This window comes from Anabrus simplex, chromosome 3, assembly GCF_040414725.1.
Source record: "Anabrus simplex isolate iqAnaSimp1 chromosome 3, ASM4041472v1, whole genome shotgun sequence".
NCBI classification, from domain to species: Eukaryota; Metazoa; Arthropoda; class Insecta; order Orthoptera; family Tettigoniidae; genus Anabrus; species Anabrus simplex.
In genome coordinates, this window is record NC_090267.1 from 184928485 (window position 1) to 184948562 (window position 20078).

The 20078-nt window shown below is 37.6% G+C and overlaps 1 protein-coding gene across 1 annotated transcript in view; it reads right to left on the reverse strand.

Annotated features, from left to right (window-relative positions):
- Window positions 1-19543, reverse strand: part of LOC137498947 (uncharacterized) — a 70132-nt gene extending 50589 nt beyond the window's left edge. Inside the window, exons 1-3 of the mRNA XM_068226822.1 lie at window positions 19437-19543; window positions 18756-18881; window positions 11811-11944 (exon numbers count right to left, since the gene is read on the reverse strand). Coding sequence (XP_068082923.1) covers window positions 11811-11944; window positions 18756-18881; window positions 19437-19543 — 367 coding nt within the window. The remainder of the gene's footprint in view (window positions 1-11810; window positions 11945-18755; window positions 18882-19436) is intronic.
- Between the last annotated feature and the right edge of the window lie 535 nt (window positions 19544-20078).

The following is a 20078-nucleotide window of genomic DNA, read 5'->3' on the forward strand; positions in this document are numbered from 1 at the left end:
ATTTTGCACACACACGTCTCCATTCATGTTCCACGTAGAAGTTGTAGAACTTGCACAACAATATATTAATATTACTTTTATTTACATATCATCCTTCAATTAAAGTGCTCGAGTTTTAACACTGACAATTGGAATAAAGTTCTACTGTACCACTCTCTAAATGTTCAATGTCTGACTTATGCAGCATCAACCTGTGTGCTGTGTCTCCGTTCCACACCATTGCTCGAGTGTAATTTAATAGTAACTTTAAATAAAGTCAGAACAGGCTGCTATCAACAAAAGTAACAATACAGTAAAACCTCGTTAATTCGAAGCCGTTGGGACTCAAAAATCGGACTTCGAATTACGTGATTTCGAATTAACCGCCAATTCGCAATTCAGAAGTACCAACCCCACTGCGTTACAAAATATTCTAAGGCCCATTACTGCATGCAGTTAACCTTGATTCACAGTTTATACCTTTCAAATGCCATGAAAAAAAGAACTATTTCCAAAATGTATCCAAGAAGGTGCATTTACAGTATTCAAATAATGCACTTGGATATCTCGCTAGCAAACATAACCTCACGCAACGAAAGAAAGAAAGAAATAAAAAAAGCACGATTCAAAGATAAGAAATCTATGCTGGCTCCCATGTGCAAGTACTTTATTCATTGAATTACTATACTGTAAGCATTTTAGATGCCTTGTATTTACACAGAAAGTGCCCAATGTCCTTAAAATTGAACTTTCCTATGACTATCCTTGTACGATTTCCTGCCATGGCACTTCTCTTATACTTCAGAAATGTAAACACTAGCCACGTCACAAAGTATTCTAAGACACATTAATATATGCAATCACCTCGATTCATGGTTTAAACCTTTCAAATGCCATGGGAAAAAACTATTTCCAACATGTAACCAACAAGGCGGATTTACAATGTTCAAATAAGGCACTTGGGTAAATAACTTACAAACATAACCACACGCCATGAAAGAAAAACATCACACAATTCAAAGACGAGGATAAATTATGTTGGTTCCCCTGTGCAAATGCATTATTTTTTGGATTTCTGTACTGTTTGCATTTTTAGATGCTTTGTACTGGCATGGAAAGTGCCCGACACCCATAACATTGTGGCTTATCGATCTTTCCTATGATGAGGGGATAAAGTTTCTCGCTTCCGTGTGCACTGCAACGCACTACAATGACCCTCCAAGACCTCGCATTGCCCTTTCGGAGGAATGGGATCGACTGCCACAAGAGCTCTTGGACCATCTGATAGAGAGCATGCCACGTCACTGTGAAGCATCTGTGGCCGTTCAGGGTAACCATACACCCTATTAACAGCATATTTTGTTGTGGAAGACATTGCCAGGTTTTGTTAGTTGTCAAAGGTTTACCTTAACTATCAGAACCTTTCTGACTATTTTTTTGGACAAGTTGTGTGACATATGGTGTGTGAGTCAGCTTCCGTTTGTTCAGCAATCCGTCTGACATTCCTATCAGGCGGTATGGCCTCGTTTAGGAGGCTGACAGGATGCAATTTGCCTCTCCAATGCACCCCAGGCATGTTCTATAGGGTTCAGATCCGCAGACCTCACTGGCCAGTCCATGTGATGAATGTCTTCCCCAGCCAGAAATTCATCCACCAGAGTAGCGCAGTGCGGTTGGGTATTATCGTCCATTAAGAAAAAGTCTGGACCAACCGCACCTTTGAAGAGTTAAACATGTGGTCTCAGTACCTCATACCTGTATCTCCGAGCGTTAACAGTGTTCCTTGGACCACCCATGAAAATGTGCAGGTCCGTACGGCCATCCATCATGATGCCGCCCCACACATGACGCCACCACCACCATACTGGTCCCGTTCCACAATGTTCCTCTGGTTGTATTGGCTACCCGGTTCTCTCCAGATTAATGTGCGACAGGAATCGTTCTGCAAACTGAAGCAGAATTCCTATGTGAAGAGCACATGCCTCCCTCCATTCATTCATGGTCCAGTTTCAATGTTGACGACTCCACAGTAAACGGTCCCATTTCTGTGCTGGAGTGAGCGGGACGCACACCGCTGGACGTCAGGAAAACAGCCCTGCTGTACTGAGCCTCTGGTATACAGTTTCCCAGGAAAGAGCAATCCTTGAGACAGCTACAAGCTCCGCCGACAATTGTCTTGCAGGTGCACTCCGATTTCATCGGGCGGTTAAGGCCAGATATCGGTCCTGCTGTGGGGGGGTTACTCTTGGTTGACCTGGTATTGGCCTACGACTAACATCTCCTGTGTCTCAAAATCGTCTCCAAAGCCTGGAAATGACACTTTGTGGCACATTCAAGGATACGGCGACTTAGGTCAGTGTCTGGCCTGCTTCCAGGCGGCCGAGTATTCTACCCTGCAAAACGGGTTCCAAAAGGCGTCATCGTGCCATTATGTTGTCACGTTCAGCACGAGGCTACACTCCGCACACTATAGCAGGGCAACCATGACTGAGGGAATATGGGGTGCAGGCACTGGCTGTGTTTACCTTGCGGTTACGCCGCTAGTCAAAGCAGGGAACACTCCTTTCCTATAAAGAGCGAACACGTAAGGTTGGTAGGTGCATATGTCATGTGATTGGCGGTCTATTTCCTGTTGCCCTGCTTACTCATAACTTATGGACACTAGTGTACATACACATACATACACATACATACACATGACAAAGACTGATAGCATTTCATTAATTAAAGACTAACTGCAAAAGTCTCTTGTTCTCTCAGCAGGTCTCCAGCTGGTTCATATTTACCTGGAATGAGTGATCCTTCTGTAATCATAATTAACAGGATCCACATTTCACTTGGCTTCGCACGCACCAGTCACTCCACTCAGCAACCATGCAAACAGGTTTGAACACAAGTCTGTTAACTATCACAACACATGACTGCTGTTCACTTGACTCCAGACAAGACCAATAACTCGCATAATCAATTTGTGTGACTGCTCCATACACTGAGCTACACAACACATATTGCTTGGCAAGAAAACAACACAAAACAACAACACTACTTCAACACAATCCAACACTGCATCACAACACTCCCTTGTTTGTGGTAAGCCTTCTTTTATATACCTGCTGATGATTTTCTAGAATCTTCAGGTTACGGCCAGAATAGGAATGTTCTAGTTTCATCTTTCGGAAAATTCACAGACACACCAGACAAAAATTGCAATACAAGCAGAGGCTTCCACACGCCCACAGGGTGGTCAGGCACTTCCAAGCCTGACTCGCTTGTACCTCCCAGGAAATATTGAAAGGGAGGGGATGAGGAGTTCAAGAGAGCTGGCAGTCGCAGTTGCACAATCACATAACATATCAACTAGATCAAATCAAAATCTCTTTATTTGCAAATGAGGTGTCTACCTCGGTGGCAAATGGTACACTAAAATACATTATCGTCAAGCACTAAATTTTAAATTATCAAGAGAAGAAAATTTTCCTAGAATACAATATTATACAATTTACGCTAACAATTTTTTCTGTTATAACACACAGCTCTTCCTTAATAAATTTATATTGTTTACAAAATTCTAATTATAATATCTCCTTACTTACAAATATAGTCAACTTATATACAGTATGTGGAATTACTTGATTTAATACTATACAACTGGTATCAGATTAAAATTTACATTTACATTTATTTACTTATTAATTTTTTTACCCATTTTGGAACCTAAGTAGCATAACGACCTGGTGCGTCTTAACCAGAGTCCCTTTTGCCACCACTTTTCAGAGTTCCTGAAGGGCCTTCACAGCTCCCGTAGAAGTCCCAGGGCCCTCGAAGGCCTCACTGTACTTCACCCCTACAGGCAGTCCCCTACTTTGGCTGTCCAAACTCCTTAGACCAGGGGATGGAATTAATTTATTCACACTCATTTTTTATTTACAATAACTTGTACTGGTCGAATGCCCTCTAAAATTTATTTTCTCTGTTGCTGTTTATTCTCTTCTTTAATATCTGTACAGATTTTGGAAAAGGATGAAACACTACCGCTGGTAAACTGTTCCACTCCTTCACACCCTTCCCAATGAATGAAAATTTACCCCAATCGCTTCTGCTAAAATTCCTTCTAATTTTATACTTGTGGCCAGTCCTGCCGATATAATTATTTTCCAATTGAAGCCTCTCACAGATATCTCCCCATGCTTCTTCTCCTGTATAGGCTCTATATAATCCTATAAGTCTAGTTTTCTCCCTTCTCTTACTTAAAGGTTCCCAACCAAGTTCCTTTAACATTTCTGATACACTACTCTTTCTCCTGAAATCCCTTGTTACAAATCTTGCTGCTTTCCTCTGCACACTATCTATTTCTTTTATTAGGTATTCTTGGTGAGGATCCCAAACACTGTTTGCATATTCCAATAATGGACGAACCATACTTAAGTAACTTTTCTCTTTTAATTCTTTGTTGCATCCTTTAAGTAGCCTCATTATGACATGTAATGATCTGTATGCTTTCCCAACAATGTCATCCACATGACCCTTTAAGTGCAAATTACTTTCAAATCTCACATCTAAGTATTTGCACTTGCCATCTTTTGGGATAACTACCTCATCCAAAGTATATAGTTTTAAAACTCCTGTTTGTAAATGTTGTAACAGTTGATTTGCCTCCATTAACCTTCATATTATCTTCAACCCATTGCTGGATACTCTCAAGGTCCCTTTGTAACTCTGAACAATCCTCAATGTTATTTATTTGCCTATAAACAATTATGTCATCTGCATACAATCTTATTTTTGATGTTATATTATTCCCTAAATCATTTGCGTATATTAAGAAAAGTAACAGTCCGATTATACTACCCTGTACAATTCCCTTCCAAACTTTCCCTTCCTGCGATACATTATTTCCTACTTTGACTTTCTGAACCCTTGAATTTAGAAATGTTTTTATCCAACGTGTAACCCTTACGTCCAATCCTATTCCCTCCAATTTCTTTAATATTATTCCATGTTCCACTCTATCAAAGGCTTTGGAAAGATCTATGACTATGCAATCTGGCCTCCTCAATCCAACTGATCTGATATGTCCAGCTGAAATCCCACCAGTTGTGCCTCACAAGAAAATCTCGTTCTAAATCCATACTGGCTCCTCATGAACCAATTTTTATCATCACATATCCCTCTGATGTACTTTGATATTAAACTCTCCAGTATTTTACAAACTATATTGGTCAGGCTGATTGGTCTGTAGTTCTCTGGTTTCCTTTTATCGCCCTTTCCTTTATAAATTGGTATTATTATAGATTCCTTTCATTCCTTTGGTATTACACTATTATTTATGACATAGTCAAAGATAAATTTTAAATAAGGCACTATATACCACCCCATCGTCTTTAATACCTCCCCAGTAATTTGATCACTTCCTGCTGCTTTTCCTTGCTGAAGCAGTTGGATTTCTCTGAAAATATCTTCATTTGTGAGTGAGAAGCTTCTTGTTTCCCTATGTGTCTCTCCCTCTCTATCTTCTGTTATGGTTTCCAAGTCCTGACAATCTTCTACTGAATCTCTGAATTCCCTACTGAAGAGGTTTGCTTTCTCAGTATCTGTTAAATAGTGTTCACCCCCTTCTCCCACCATTGTAGGAATTTGGATTCCTTTTCCTTTTTGATTCCTAATATATGAATACAGCTTTTTCCATTTCCCTTTGTGGTCATTACCCTCTTGAAAAATGCCATTCATATAATTCTCTTTTGCTTCCTTTTTCACTCTATTCAGTTCCCTCATTAGCTGTTTTCTAGTTTCTCTATTCTCCCTACCCTCTTTGATTTTCCTGTTTACTATTCTACATTTTCTTTTTAATTTTCTTATTTCCCTTGTATAATAAACAGGGTCTGAGGTTATTTTACCCTTCTTAACAGGTACAAATCTCTTCTCTCCATCCCAAATGATTCCTTTAAATTTAGCCCAATGTGTATCCACATTACTCCTTTCTCTTATCCAACAACTGAATTGTGATTTAAGGTAAGTCCCAAATTCATCAACTTTAGTTTTTCTGTACAATTTCTTGTCTTGTGTGACCCTCTTATTAAGCCTTTTGGTACCAGTCCTACATCCTTTATTACAGCCTTATGGTCACCTATTCCTTCAATTACCTGTTTTATCAACAATTTCCCTTGGTTTAATCAAGAATACATCTAGTAAGTTATTTAGACGAGTCGGTTCTTGTACTACTTGTGTATATCCTCCCTCGCAAATTAACTTATTTCCCAGTTTCTGTTCATGGGCATCACTTGCAGCTCCATTCCATTCAACTTCAGGCAAGTTTAGATCTTCCCCGATTATTACCATATCATTATTATTGTTTTTATGGGTATAATCTATTACTTTCTCAAATATTTCCATGTCTCTTTCCTCTTTTACAGGCCTATATGTTCCTATAATTCCCAGCTCCTTCATATTATCACAAACTAATTTTATCCCTAATATTTCATCCCTTTCATCGGTAAACCGTTCATGTGAACAATAAGTTTCCTTCACCAGAATAAACACACACCCTCCCATTTTATCTCCTCGGTCTCTACGATAGACTGTATACGCTTCTGGAAATACTTCTCTATTACCCACCCCTTCCTTCAACCACGATTCCACTCCTATCACCACGCCAGTCTCATAAGATTCCATCAATGTATCGAATTTTAATTGTTTATTTACTACACTCTGACAGTTTACCAAGAGCAATCTCAGATCCCCTTCCTCCCTAAAACTTGACTGTTGCAATTGGGTAACTTGAAATTCCTTACTTTTGAGAGTTTCATTTTCTAGTTGACTGAGCCAGCTTGAAGTACAGCTGGTTCTTTCTACTAGTTTTCCTGGTCAGTATTATAACTCAAGGGAGTTGCCTTTTTTACAGTACATATCTTAAGATTAATAAAATCTAGAACAATATTTGCTATCTTTCATTTACCTGAATTGTTTAGATGAAGGTCATGCTTTGTGTAACAGTCTCTCTCGAAACTGCTGCATTCAATTACCTGAGTATTACGAAAATGTTTACAAATTTTAACCATATCTGTGTTAACTTTATCCACTTCAATGTTCACACACAAGTCTTGAATCAAATCATGCCTGTGGGGCACGTTCATTACAAAGATGTTAATGTGAGTCAGCTTACCTAGTGTAAATTTAAGTTCAGAAATTACATTCTTAGCGTCGTTGTGAGAACCGTCGTTCGTCCCGCCGATGATCACTACTGCATCACGACTTCCGAGATTTCTTGCTGCCTGCTCCGTGTTTTCCAATACCTTCTTGATTGGGACCCCATAATAGATGACGGCCGATGGTGCAATATCTTCATTGTTCATTTTCTTCGTAATTACCCTCACCTGCTATCACCAAATATAAGAATGTTTGACACTTTCGCCGGTGCACTGTGTGGGATTTTAGGCCTAACTTTGCCGCTTCTCGTAACGGAGTTTGCGCTATACGTTTGGCTGCTTCCCATATGGAGAAGTCCTTGCGTATCGCTTACTTCCCTCAGGGCTGAAAATCTATTTTTGGTATCAATTACAATGTTGTCCTTATTTAACTGTACATTTTTCCTCCTAGAATCTGAAGCAACTTCTGCATCCTTCTCCTGGCACAGACCACAGTAAAATGTGGCTTCCACTGAAGTCTCACTCCCATTTATGGTTGTGACAGTACAGAAACTGCTGCGAAATGGATGGTGCCAAGTAATAACATTCAGAGCACGACTAGTGCATCTGGATGTTATGGAAAGTGCTGCTCATAAGGCTAGATGGGATGCAATAATACTTTCTGGTCCAGTGAAGAAAGCAATGGCAAATTACCACATTCCTCATTATAGTGTCTCCATTGGTTTTTCTGTTTTCCCTGTAATCGCACAACCTTTGGTGGTGCGATGTGAGGATCCAACCAGACTCTGGACTGAAGACCAGACAGACATGATTCTGTTATTCAAAATCAAATCAAAATCAAAATCTCTTTATTTGCAAATGAGGTGTTTACCTCGGTGGCAAATGGTACACTAAAATACATTGTCAAGCACTAAATATTAAATTAACAAGAGAATAAAATTTTCCTATAATACAATATTATATAATTTACGCTAACTATTTTTTCTATTAAACACACAGCTCATCCTTAATAAATTTACATTGTTTACAAAATTCTACTTATAATATCTCCTGTACTACTTACAAATATAGTCATCTGATATACAGTATGTGGAATTGCTTCAAATGATACTGTACAACTGGTATAAGATTAAGATTTACATTGCATTTATTTACTTTTTCTTTTCTTTACCCATTCTGGAACCTAAGTAGCATAACGACCTGCTGCATCTTAACCAGAGCCCCTTTTACCACCAACTTTCAGAGTTCCTAAAGGGCCTTCACAGCTACCGGTGGAGCACAGTGAAAAAGACAGTGACACTGTTAGCCAAGAAGCTGTTCCTGACTTTCGTTAAAACTGTCAGGACTGCAACTGCACTCTTATCACAGGTGACTAATTAAACATTCATTAGTACCATTTCATTGAGGGGAATAAAAGCTGACTGTTGTAAAACAACAAGGGTACAATTTTCCTTATTGCCTACTTTTCTCACTATACTTTCTTGTTCTGGTGTTATCAGTGTTTCAACTTAGTCTGGCTTGCTTGTGAATGAAAATAAGACATGATGCTGATGGTGATAAGTTAGTATGTATATTGGGTATTCAGCACGAAGGCTGGTTCGATCCTCAACAGCTCCACCGTCAACTGTCATAGATGGCCTAGGCATTACTGAAGAGGTATTCTAGGTAAATGAGGAGGTAATAGAGTATTTGAATACTTTAGTCTTTACTGAGAGCAACTGCAAGCCTGATTTTGCAATAACTAACAGTGGAGCGACAATCTAAGTGGTGAGATTATGCTGGAAACTGTGCCTGTAAGTACTATGATTATATTTTGTAACCGTTACTTCAGCGGCTACAACAAACACAGTGAAGGGAGGAAAGTAAGTGCAATTACATGGTACCTAAGACACTACACACACAAGAAAACAGCTGATGAACTACGCGGAACTCCGCTGATAACAACACTGGTAAATATCAGTAGGGGCAACTTGATGATAAAAACCCAGGAACGTGAAAGGAGCTGGGAACCCACCAAGGGCATGGAGATGGCTTAGGTTGCAGATTCCAGAAAATCAACCCTGATCCTTGATTTTCAAAATATATTCTTTACCAAAATATTATTTACAAAAGATTTTACAAGCGAATTCCGAACAATTTCAGTCATACCGAACTTGCGAACTACAAATTACATGTTCCTTGAGACACACAAATTGCACGTTCCTTGACAATAGCTTCCTATAGGTTCAAAGAGTCAAGCAAATACCATACATCTAATTACAACCCAAGTCGTACAATACAATTTAGAGTGAAGCTAAACGTACCTTTCAAAATATCTGAACAACATAATTGAAAAAGGGTAAAACCAAAAATATCAAAACTTGGCGCAGATGCCAGTTCAACTTGGTCCCACACCCAAAAACACTTCTGATGCGGGGCAGAGGAAAACTAGCGTACGTCAAGTGACACGGAACTACTAGAGGCAAAACCCCAAGGTAAATACATAAAACTACAATTTACATGTTTAGTGAAACAAGGAAAGGGGAATGCCTCGGAAACAAACAGGCAAGCCCAGCTGAAAAGCTAAGGCATCCGAAAAAATTGAGTGGGGAGTCTGGGTGAGGTTAGAGCAAACTCCTATATGAAAAAACAAGCAAACATTAAATGAAATTTAAGGTGGAACAGAAATCAAGAGTGCTCACCCCAAAGTGCCCCATCACGGTAGCGAGACGACGTCAAAACTTTGGACAGTCAAGAGATAGAAGACGGACAGCCAGACAGACCACGAAATGCTGCCTCGCTCTCTTTAAAAGGGAACCCTGGCCTTGGAGTAGCCAATCAGAATGCAGGAGCCTGCCTATCGCCACCCAGATTCACCAATCACAACTCCTACTTCAGTCGCGAAGTTTAAATAATTTTCTCGAATACGCACAATCGCAAATCTTCCATTTTCAGAACAGTCAGAACATACTTTCTAGAATACATAACTAACAAAGGCCAATACACCCTGTTCAAAAATTCAAGTTACAACTTTCTGGAGAGTTCCAGTAAATATAGAAATGAAATCTAGTTGTTACAAATACCATATGTTACCAAAATATTTGCACTGTACAGGTTAGGTAGTTACATGGAATACAAATAAAATATTTTATCACCACACTTCAGATCATACAGTAAGTACTACTTAACAAGGTTTACAAATAAAATCTTCAATAAACACTTTCCACTTCCAATACATTCTACACCTGTGACATCTTTGATAAGTGGTAGTGAGTGTCTGATGAAGAGCAAATATGTACCTCTTTCCCCATAGATAGTGCTACAAAAATTTACTTCAATAAAAACAAAGCAGAATTTTTTTTTTTTTTGCATATCTTCAGACATCATCCTTAGTGAGTGCCTGAATGTATTAGGTAAAATTTGTAGCATTCTTATCATAGCCAATGTAATTAGGCATGACACTAAGAGATTCAAGCTGATGGTTTGAAGTAATTGCATTTTATGTTCACAACAAGTAGTCCATGATTTATGTTTTAATTGTCGTTTATTCAAGTAGGTCTAGAATCACTTCAATTAAGACTGCTTCAATTGTTATACGGGTCAGGACACATGATCTTCAATGCCAATCAGATTTCTTCACCCAACTGAGGAAATTGCTTCAGATATATGAAAAGAGAAGAAGTAAGTTTGTAATTTTAGTGAGTGCTGATACTGTAATAACAGCCAATCCAAACCACATGGACATATTTTCTTTTCTTAAAATGTTCCACAAGTATTGGCTTGGATTTGAACTATAGTTGCCTTGGTGAATGAAAAGAACTTTGGTATTCCATTCTTATTATTTTATTACTCTCACAGGTTCACACTACAGAAGTATACTTAGGTATTCTACTTTTAGGGGACACAGTGCTATTTAAATTTGTTGTAGAGTAGAGATATGGAATGCATCAAATGCATAACATTCATAAAACTCTGATCAGCCTCTGAAGAAAAAACTAGTAACTGTTTAATCTTTCATGAAGATTATTATTAGTGCTATATCCACCTTGCAAGTTAGTAAGCTGATTAGTGATAAGTGATAAGGCATTTTGAGCGGAAGTTTATTAGAGGGAATCCTCATCAGTCAGTCACCCAGCTAAATATTGATCATGTTAAATGTTGCTTATATTTAGGATTATTGAAGACTCCAGTACTTCAAAATGACTAGGCCTACATCCTTTGAAGATTACGAAGACTCACTAAGACCACAAACTTGCCTTTTCTCTTTTTATATATTTGAAGCAATTTCCTTAGTTGGATGAAGAAATCTGATTGACACTGAAGATCATCTGTCCTGTCCCTTATAATTTGTGACCTCGTCCTGAGGTGGTGCGGATATTTTTACACCCTCTCATGGAAGCGAGTTGCGTGTACCATTTTAACCCCATACCTGTCATTCTGAAAATTTTAAATTTCAGGCAGTATCAAGAATTAAACCCAAGCCACCAAAGACAGCAGTTAACAGTATTAACCATTATGCCACAAAGGCAGAAATAATAATAATAATAATAATAATAATAATAATAATAATAATAATAATAATAATAATAATAATAATAATAATAATAATAATAATATCAACAACAAAAAACAACAACACTATCGTATAATGTTTAATTGGAGATTGGAAGACCGTTTACAGCCATGTATAAAATAAATTAAAAGCATTACCTGGTATTCCATAATCTGTCAAATTCAAGTTTCTCAATTCTGTTGTATGGTTTGGAGAGAGATGCAGACGGTCATACACAAATCCTTCCACATTAATTATTTCTGAGTGTTGTATATCTTGTAAACCACTTACGCTAAAATAAAAAAATAAAAAATTAAATAAATAAAACATAACATTATAGACTGTTACGCATCCCAGGTGCTAGATAGGGGTGTCTCACCACCTTACTGGCGGACTTCAACAAAATAAAATAGCCTATCTTTCGTCGACCAAACACATAAGCACCTCTACAATTAACAACCATAGTTGTAACTCGGAGCTTGCTCAATACGAGGTTACCTTTGAAAGTCAAACATGGAAGGAAATCTTTTAAGGATAAAGTCCACTGCCTGGAAATAGGCAAGGAAGACTGCACTCAGATACTGTGGGCAGTCACTTGAAAGATAACTTAGATGAATCAGAGCATCTGAAAATACCCAAGACTTATAGAAGATCAAAATATACACTCAAGACAGAACAGATAAACAACATCGCAACACACAACACAAATTCCATCATACAACCAAGGAAACTCAAAATTTTGACAGACAAAATGGATCGCAAAGAAATTCTAATAACCGGAGTTCAAGAAATGAGAAACACTCATCAGGAACCATTGTGTAGGGTAACTATATTTCGAAACTGACTTTCAACCTATTAGGTCGTATTACGTACATTTAGTACACGTTGAAGAGATGTTAAGTACAGAACAAAAATGGCCAACCAGACACCAGTGGGATCCGAACCCACAACCTTCCGATTTCGCGTCGGTTGCTCTACCAATTGAGCTATGGTGGCCAAGGCCATCTTTGTTCTGTTGGAAAGGATCTGAGCTACAGGTCTGGTACTACTACCATCACACTATAGAGTGCATTTAAGTTGCCCGTTGAGGGCCAAGTCAATGAATATTGAATTTTCATTGTAACCAAAACCGACTTTCAACCTATTAGGTCGTGTTATGTACATTTAGTACGTGTTGAACAGATGTTAAGTACAGAACAAAAATGGCCAACCAGACACCGAAGTCTAGTCATCTCTATTAGTGCACTCTATCTAGTTGAGGTAAAAACAATCACCAACACCTTTGCGAGAAACAAGACAATGGCTTGGCAAGAACCGACTGCCAATGCCCATATTATGAAACAAGTCCACACACGACTTTGGCTCAAGATAGCATACTAGCAGGAAATTGACTGTCAGCACCCTGGGCCCACTCTTCTTATCATTGGAAGAATACTCCCACTATCTTCCGAATGCAAGCTCACAGCAGCGTGCCCCTAACTGCACAGCCAACTCGCTCGGTCAGAATAACACCACCAACAGTCCTTCCGCATAGCAATGAAGCAATGTCCACAATTCGGAATGGGATTCATGGTCAATCTTAAAATAATTGAGTCCATAATAGAATTCAAAGCACAATCTCCCAGGCTCTCAAGACTAACTATAAAAGCTGCAAATAGAATATACACAATAATAAATGCCCATGCCCAAACTATTAATAAAAATAATAAGAAAGAACAAAGAGAAGATGTGGATGGATTTTGGGTAGGAAGAGAAAAGATATATAGAGACGTAATAGGGAGGTGGCCAGCACAAAGAAGAGCAAACAGATATGGCATAAAACTGGTGGAATTCTGCAGAAACCATGACATGATCTCAAAGTCAACAAAGGGAAGACCAAAAAAGCTCAAAACTTGGAAAAATCCAGACTGGAAAAAGAGAGAATGGCAACTGAATCATGTATGGATAATAATTACCACAGGAAAATCTACAATGCAAAAGACCAGACAGATGCCAAAACTAATCATTACTTGATAAAAATTAAATTCACCCCATTGACAAAGAAAACATCCCACCTCAAAAAGAAGAGAACCTACAATCCTCATAAACTGGTAAATAACAAGGAACACAAAGAACAAACTAGGAATATAAAAATAACAAATGATCTAGAGGAAATAATTGCCTAACTGAAACAAACAGCTGAACAAGTAGCCCCAATAAAAAAATTTGAAAAAACACCAATGGTGGATAAAACAATGGAAGATGGACACCAAACCTGGTTAAGGTAACAGAGTAAAAGAATGGAAGAATCACACTTGGAACTCACAAAACAAAGAAAGATAACCCAAAAAAATAATAAGGAGGATTAAACGCCAATACAAAAAATATATACTTCTGATGATAGAAACAAATAGTGAGAAAACAAACTCAAGAGATTATTACAAAATATTTAGCAGACAAATACAAGGATATGATCCTCCAACATTAATGTTTAAAGATAATTTGTTCTGGGTGATTTCCGACAAAAGCGTAGCGTTACAAAAATGTTGCAAAGTTTGGGCTGGGAAGACTTGGGAGAAAGGAGACGAGGTGCTCGATTAAGTGGTATGTCATAGTCTATTAGCTTCATCTCCGTACTGATTGCTACTACAACATAAAGATAATTTAGAAGTCTCCACCTTATCAATACATTAATTTATTTACTTTAAAGTAGTAAATTCAGTCAGTACCGGTTTCGATCCCTATGGGATCATCCTCAGCTGACACACAAAGAAATAGTTACAAAAACATCACATATGAAAGATTACACCTTGTAAAACTAGTCCAATTAAATCAGACGTTAAAAGTTGTTTGTTAAAATATTAGTGATTATATCTTTGGTTAAAAGCACCTGCTGTGCGAGGCATGTGACCCCACTATGTCTAGACTATTATTATAAATATGTCTAAATATGTCTATCATTTTAATAAGCAATTTTGAATGTTTGAATCAAATAGATCAATTATATTAAGTGTAATATCCTAAACACTAATGTGAACAAATGTAAAATCCATAAAATGTATAATAGTCTAGACATAGTGGGGTCATATGCCTCACACAGCAGGTGCTTTTAACCAAAGATATACTCGCTAATATTTTAACAAACAACTTTTAACGTCTGATTTAATTGGACTAGTTTTACAAGGTGTAATCTTTCATATGTGATGCTTTTGTAACTATTTCTTTGTGTCAGCTGAGGATGATCCCATAGGGATCGAAACAGGTACTGACTGAATTTACTACTTTAAAGTAAATAAATTAATGTATTGATAAGGTGGAGACTTCTAAATTATCTTTATGTTGTTAAGTGGTATGTTCCGAACTGTCATGGAGTGACAGCGTGGGAGGACATCAGTAGACGAATAAGTTTGAGTGGTGTCTTTAAAAGTAGGAAAGATCACAATATGAAGATAAAGTTGAAATTCAAGAGGACAAATTGGAGCAAATATTCATTTATAAGAAGGGGAGTTAGGCATTGGAATAACTTACCAAGGGAAATGTTCAATAATTTACCAATTTCTTTGTGATCATTTAAGAAAAGGCTAGAAAAAACAAGATAAGGAATCTGCCACCTGGGCGACTGCCCTAAATGCAGATCAGTAATGACAGATTGTAGATGGTTTCTGCTACAGTCGAACCTCCCTTCTGTGGACACCGTCGGTTCCGAGGAAAAATGTCGGTTACGAAAGGTATCCGCTAAAACAAGTTTGTAAAAATAATTTAACATTTTAACGGCAAAGAACATCCACCTTAAATATAAGCATACATATCTTTACTTTTTATTATTCAAAGTCATTTCTGTGTTAGTATTTTATAGATAGTTATTATAAGTGATTTGATGATGCTTGTTGTTTAAAGGGGCCTAACATCGAAGGTCATCGGCCCCTATAAGTGATTTTACATCATTTACAAACATTACAGCTTCGTGAAGTAATCCATTGTTACTTATGTTTAACAGACAACTGAAATGCCTACGGTATTTCTGTCTCACTAATTAGCGCCTGTACTGTCTTTTCCTTCTCAAGTTGACTACATGAGCTCGACCTTATCAGCGATAATCTGAGTTATGAATATAATGATGCAAGAAGGGAAGAAAATCCCCAGGTAACTTGTGAGTCAACGGTCTCTGGCAGCATTTCTGGGCAATTAAAATTCTCGGAATAGGCCTGTACACCACTAGGTAGAACTGCATTCTGATGTACCTCCTCTCCTCTTGCTCTCGAAATAGTACAAACATTCAAAAGGTATTTCCTCATGTATAAACAATGGTTTTAAAAGAAAGGATGACATGTGATCCGGCACATATGTTGGGAGGTGGAAGGCTCATTGCACCATGTCTCCTTTCATAGTCCAACTTATACTTTGCTTTGTAGTTGTTTTTCACACACAATACTTTTAGCGTGAAATTGTAGTCAGTACATTAAAAATGTAATTCAGTAAATCAGTTGTTTAAAGATGTAAGCCGTTAAAAGACTGTATGGGATTCTAACACGCATAAGTTAATGTATTAATTCTTTTAAATGCACTTGAGGTTCAATCCGTAAGCTGTGCTGTATTATAGTGCTGGAGTACAACTTTGTAATTCTGAGCCGCTGTCCATTCTGACGACTATCGTTATGCTAAATTGGCAAAATGTGGATTTGCATTTTGTTATTACTTCCAAAGCACATTAACTTTTCGGTGTTGCTATCTCAAAAATGTGAGAGTAGCATTCCTTAATAGCGATTTTCCATCAGTATTGAAGAGATTGATTGCCGCCAGCTCCTATGTCCTTGGGGGCATCTTGTCTGGTAGAAGGGGTTCATTTTTCTGAGCTCTGTGCTGGGTGCACTGAGGGCAGAGGCCTACCAGTCTCTCTGCGTCTTGAGATATGCCGGGCCACCAAACACTGTTACTGGAGCATAGACGGCATTTTGTCACTCCCATGTGACCAATGTGGATTCTGTTTAAGAATTCCTCCCAAGCACAGCTGGTGCCATGAGCCGTTAACCCCTTAACAACATGCTATCGATGACTGCGATTTTATCTCTCACACTGTAATATGGCAGCTAATCCGCAGGGAGCTTCGAATACTCAGGCCAACCTGCGATTTAGATGTCGAATAAGGACTTGTACACATGATCTTGATGAGCTATTACAATTTGCTGCATGTTGCTGTCTGTTGTTTGGATGTACGAGACCACTTCCTTTATGTATGCACCTATATCTTCTTCCAAGTTGTACTGCTCTACATTGTCCAAAGGGTTCCTGGAGAAACAGTCCATAGGAATCATATGCTTCCTTAGTGTGTAAACTATTTTGTGTGAGTAACACAATCTTATTCATAGCCGTTGAAGATGTGGAGTCAAGCAGTTCAAATTTTTTGTCTGCAACATATTCAAAAGCGGCTTCTGATCAGTCTCCAAATTTATTTACTTGTTTGTTTGTTTATTTATTTATTGTGGCATGGCTTAGGTTATGAATCCTGCTGTTATGCCAAAACATCTTATGTGTGCGACATTGTACAAAGTACAGAGTCTTAAGGTTCCTAATTATTTATACTACTGGTAATTAATTATGAAATTAAACTTAAATAATAGTTATAAATGAAAGGTAAATTTTTGAGAATTACTATAAGAAAACATTACATTACCGATATATGATAATTTCTTAAGTCTATATACCATTTACAATCATGGTACTTGCGGTGATAGAAAATGCGATAGGATGAAGACGTTCATCCGGAGATGAATTATTGTCGCACACGGTCAATTTTCTCTTTGAATTCACGTAAAGCCGAGTTATTTCATGAAGATTTACCCAGAGATGTTAACGAGCTACTGGAGTATTTTTTCTGTGTGTTGTACCTGGGCGCAGGATGGGCGCATATAGATAAAGCTAAAAATGAAAATTCCCCTTCAGAAAACAAAAAAAAATTCTTTGGTCCAAAGGGATCAGAAATGCCACTGATTGGGACACCTACTATTAATGTTGAGTATAAATCTAATACTTGTGAAGGAAAAATTTTACGTTTCAAAAATGCTAAGCTTCCCAATTTACCACACGACAAGTTACAGCATCTCATTCATACCTGCAACCATATGCTCCTGGAATTCCTTTCGGCTGTAATTAGAGACATACGTAGTAGAAATGTATTCAAAAAGAGATGATCTCCAGCAAAGTCCAGGATATGGTATCCATCATCATTTACCTCCCATGACTCCACCACACAAGATGGCTTATAATCGCAGCTTCATAATTGCATTTATTCCTTAGACTTTGCAAGTGCCTCTATGCAGTTGTTCCAACTTTCTTGTACCAGTAATCATTTTTACTACTTTTGCATCTGTTACCTCCAGCTTCTACTAAATCCTCACCTTCATTCAGTACTCACTGTCTAGTCTTGTAAGAAAAAAAATTCACACTATAAATGTTTTCAAATAGGATTGTATGCTAATTTTTTATTATTATTATTATTATTATTATTATTATTATCATCATCTTTGATTTTGGCCACTATTGACCACGCTGTAATAACTACGGTATCCTGGATCATCTTTTTCCTCCACTGTCTCCATGTTAGGGGTGGCCTAAAGAAAGACTAGGCTCACAATCATACTTCTATTGACTTGAATGGTGTTTGCCTGTTCAACCAAAAAAATATTTAACCACTATCACTAAAACTAAATTTTAAATGATATACCCCCAGAACATGTAAAGTGGAAATAACTTGATAGAAAAATACATCTGCACAAATGATTAACTAATTACAAATGACATTTCTTAATTTTTATTTTGATATTACTTTACATGTGTAAGTAAATTTCAATAATATGATAGTTTATTTGCCATTTACACCATTTCAGTACATAATTAGGTTGTAGCCCACCAAGACCATGGCAGGTAAATGAGTTAAGATGATAGCATAGATAGCCTAAAATAGGCTCTATGTCACACAATCATTTGAAGCATGTATTAGCAAACAATGAGTGCAACATTCAGTAACCAGTAGCTTTTTTGAAGTTCAAAGCGCAAGGCACAATCTTCATTCACCTGAACTAGCCTAAAAGCTAGCTCTTTTAAACAAGCTTAAATATTTACCTTACCTATATGAATCTTGATGAAATGTTATACGTGGAAGACTTTGCTGCACCAAGTGTATGTCTGATCCTTTAGGAAGAACAACAACTCCACAGTGTGGAAGAACATTACAAAACGAATTACCCCTGGACCTGAAACAATTTTTAAGAATAGAAAAGTCAGAATACACCACTCTGGTATTGTTCACTGATGAACATTTCAAGTTGTCCATATAAGTGCAAAATTCCATCATTACAAGTAGTCTAATGAAAAGAACAAACAAGTGCAAAATATGCCATATACAGAAAGGAACATAAAAAAGAACACATAATAGGATAAACAAAATGACAGGTCAGTGTGGGAAGAGGGAAAAACAAACAGAAAACAAAAAAAGGACAATCTCAATATACTGTTGTATCCAAACAGACTGACTCTCTCCTCCTCATTCACAGATATTACACATTCATTTCTTCTCAACCCCCAACGAGCTTGTTTCTGATTCCCAGCTACATTCAAAGCACAGCTTTTAATATTCATAGAGGAGCTACCTGGACAGATCTTCAGTTGTGAGATGTTAAGTGTAGAGTGTTAAAAGTAGAGTAAGAAGAAAGCCAGATAAAAGGGAAGAAAAAAAAAAAAAAAGTTGAATACAGGTGGTAAAACACCAGGAACACAGGAAAACATAGAAAAAATGCTGAAGCTTTTACAAGTCAACACCCAGGTCTTCTTCTTCTTCTTCTTCTTCTTCTTCTTCTTCTTCTTCTTCTTCTTCTTCTTCTTCTTCTTCTTTTCTTCGACATGATTTGGAGCACATATTGCAGACATGGCCGTACTCATCAATTTTACCCTTCTGTTCAACACTCTACTATTGTTGTCAGTATTTGTTGGGGCAAGATAGGTGGCATAACAGTTGGCCAAAACATCTCTATTCTTCTGCTCTAATGAACACTACATCATTCGTTACTCTGTTTCCAAAGTTTCAAGTCTCCTCGTCTCCATAGCTCTCACTGTTCATGAATCAAAGCCATATAACGCAACGCTCCAAACATATGCCTTCATTAGCCTCGTCTTTAGTTTGAAATTGAGGTTATGAGATGTAAACAGTTCTTCTTTAAGTTGAAAACATTTCTAGCTTGCATTATGCAGTTAATTATATCTCATCTACTTTGATCATCCCTTGTTATTCTATTCCTCAACAAAGCAAATTCTGTCACTTTGGACAATGAAGAGTTTCTCCATCTCAGTCAGTATTTTCTCCAAATCATCTCTATTATCTGTGATGATTGCAATAATATCTGCAAACCTTAACATGTCAATCCACTGCCCATTCAGCTTTGTAACCGAGGTTA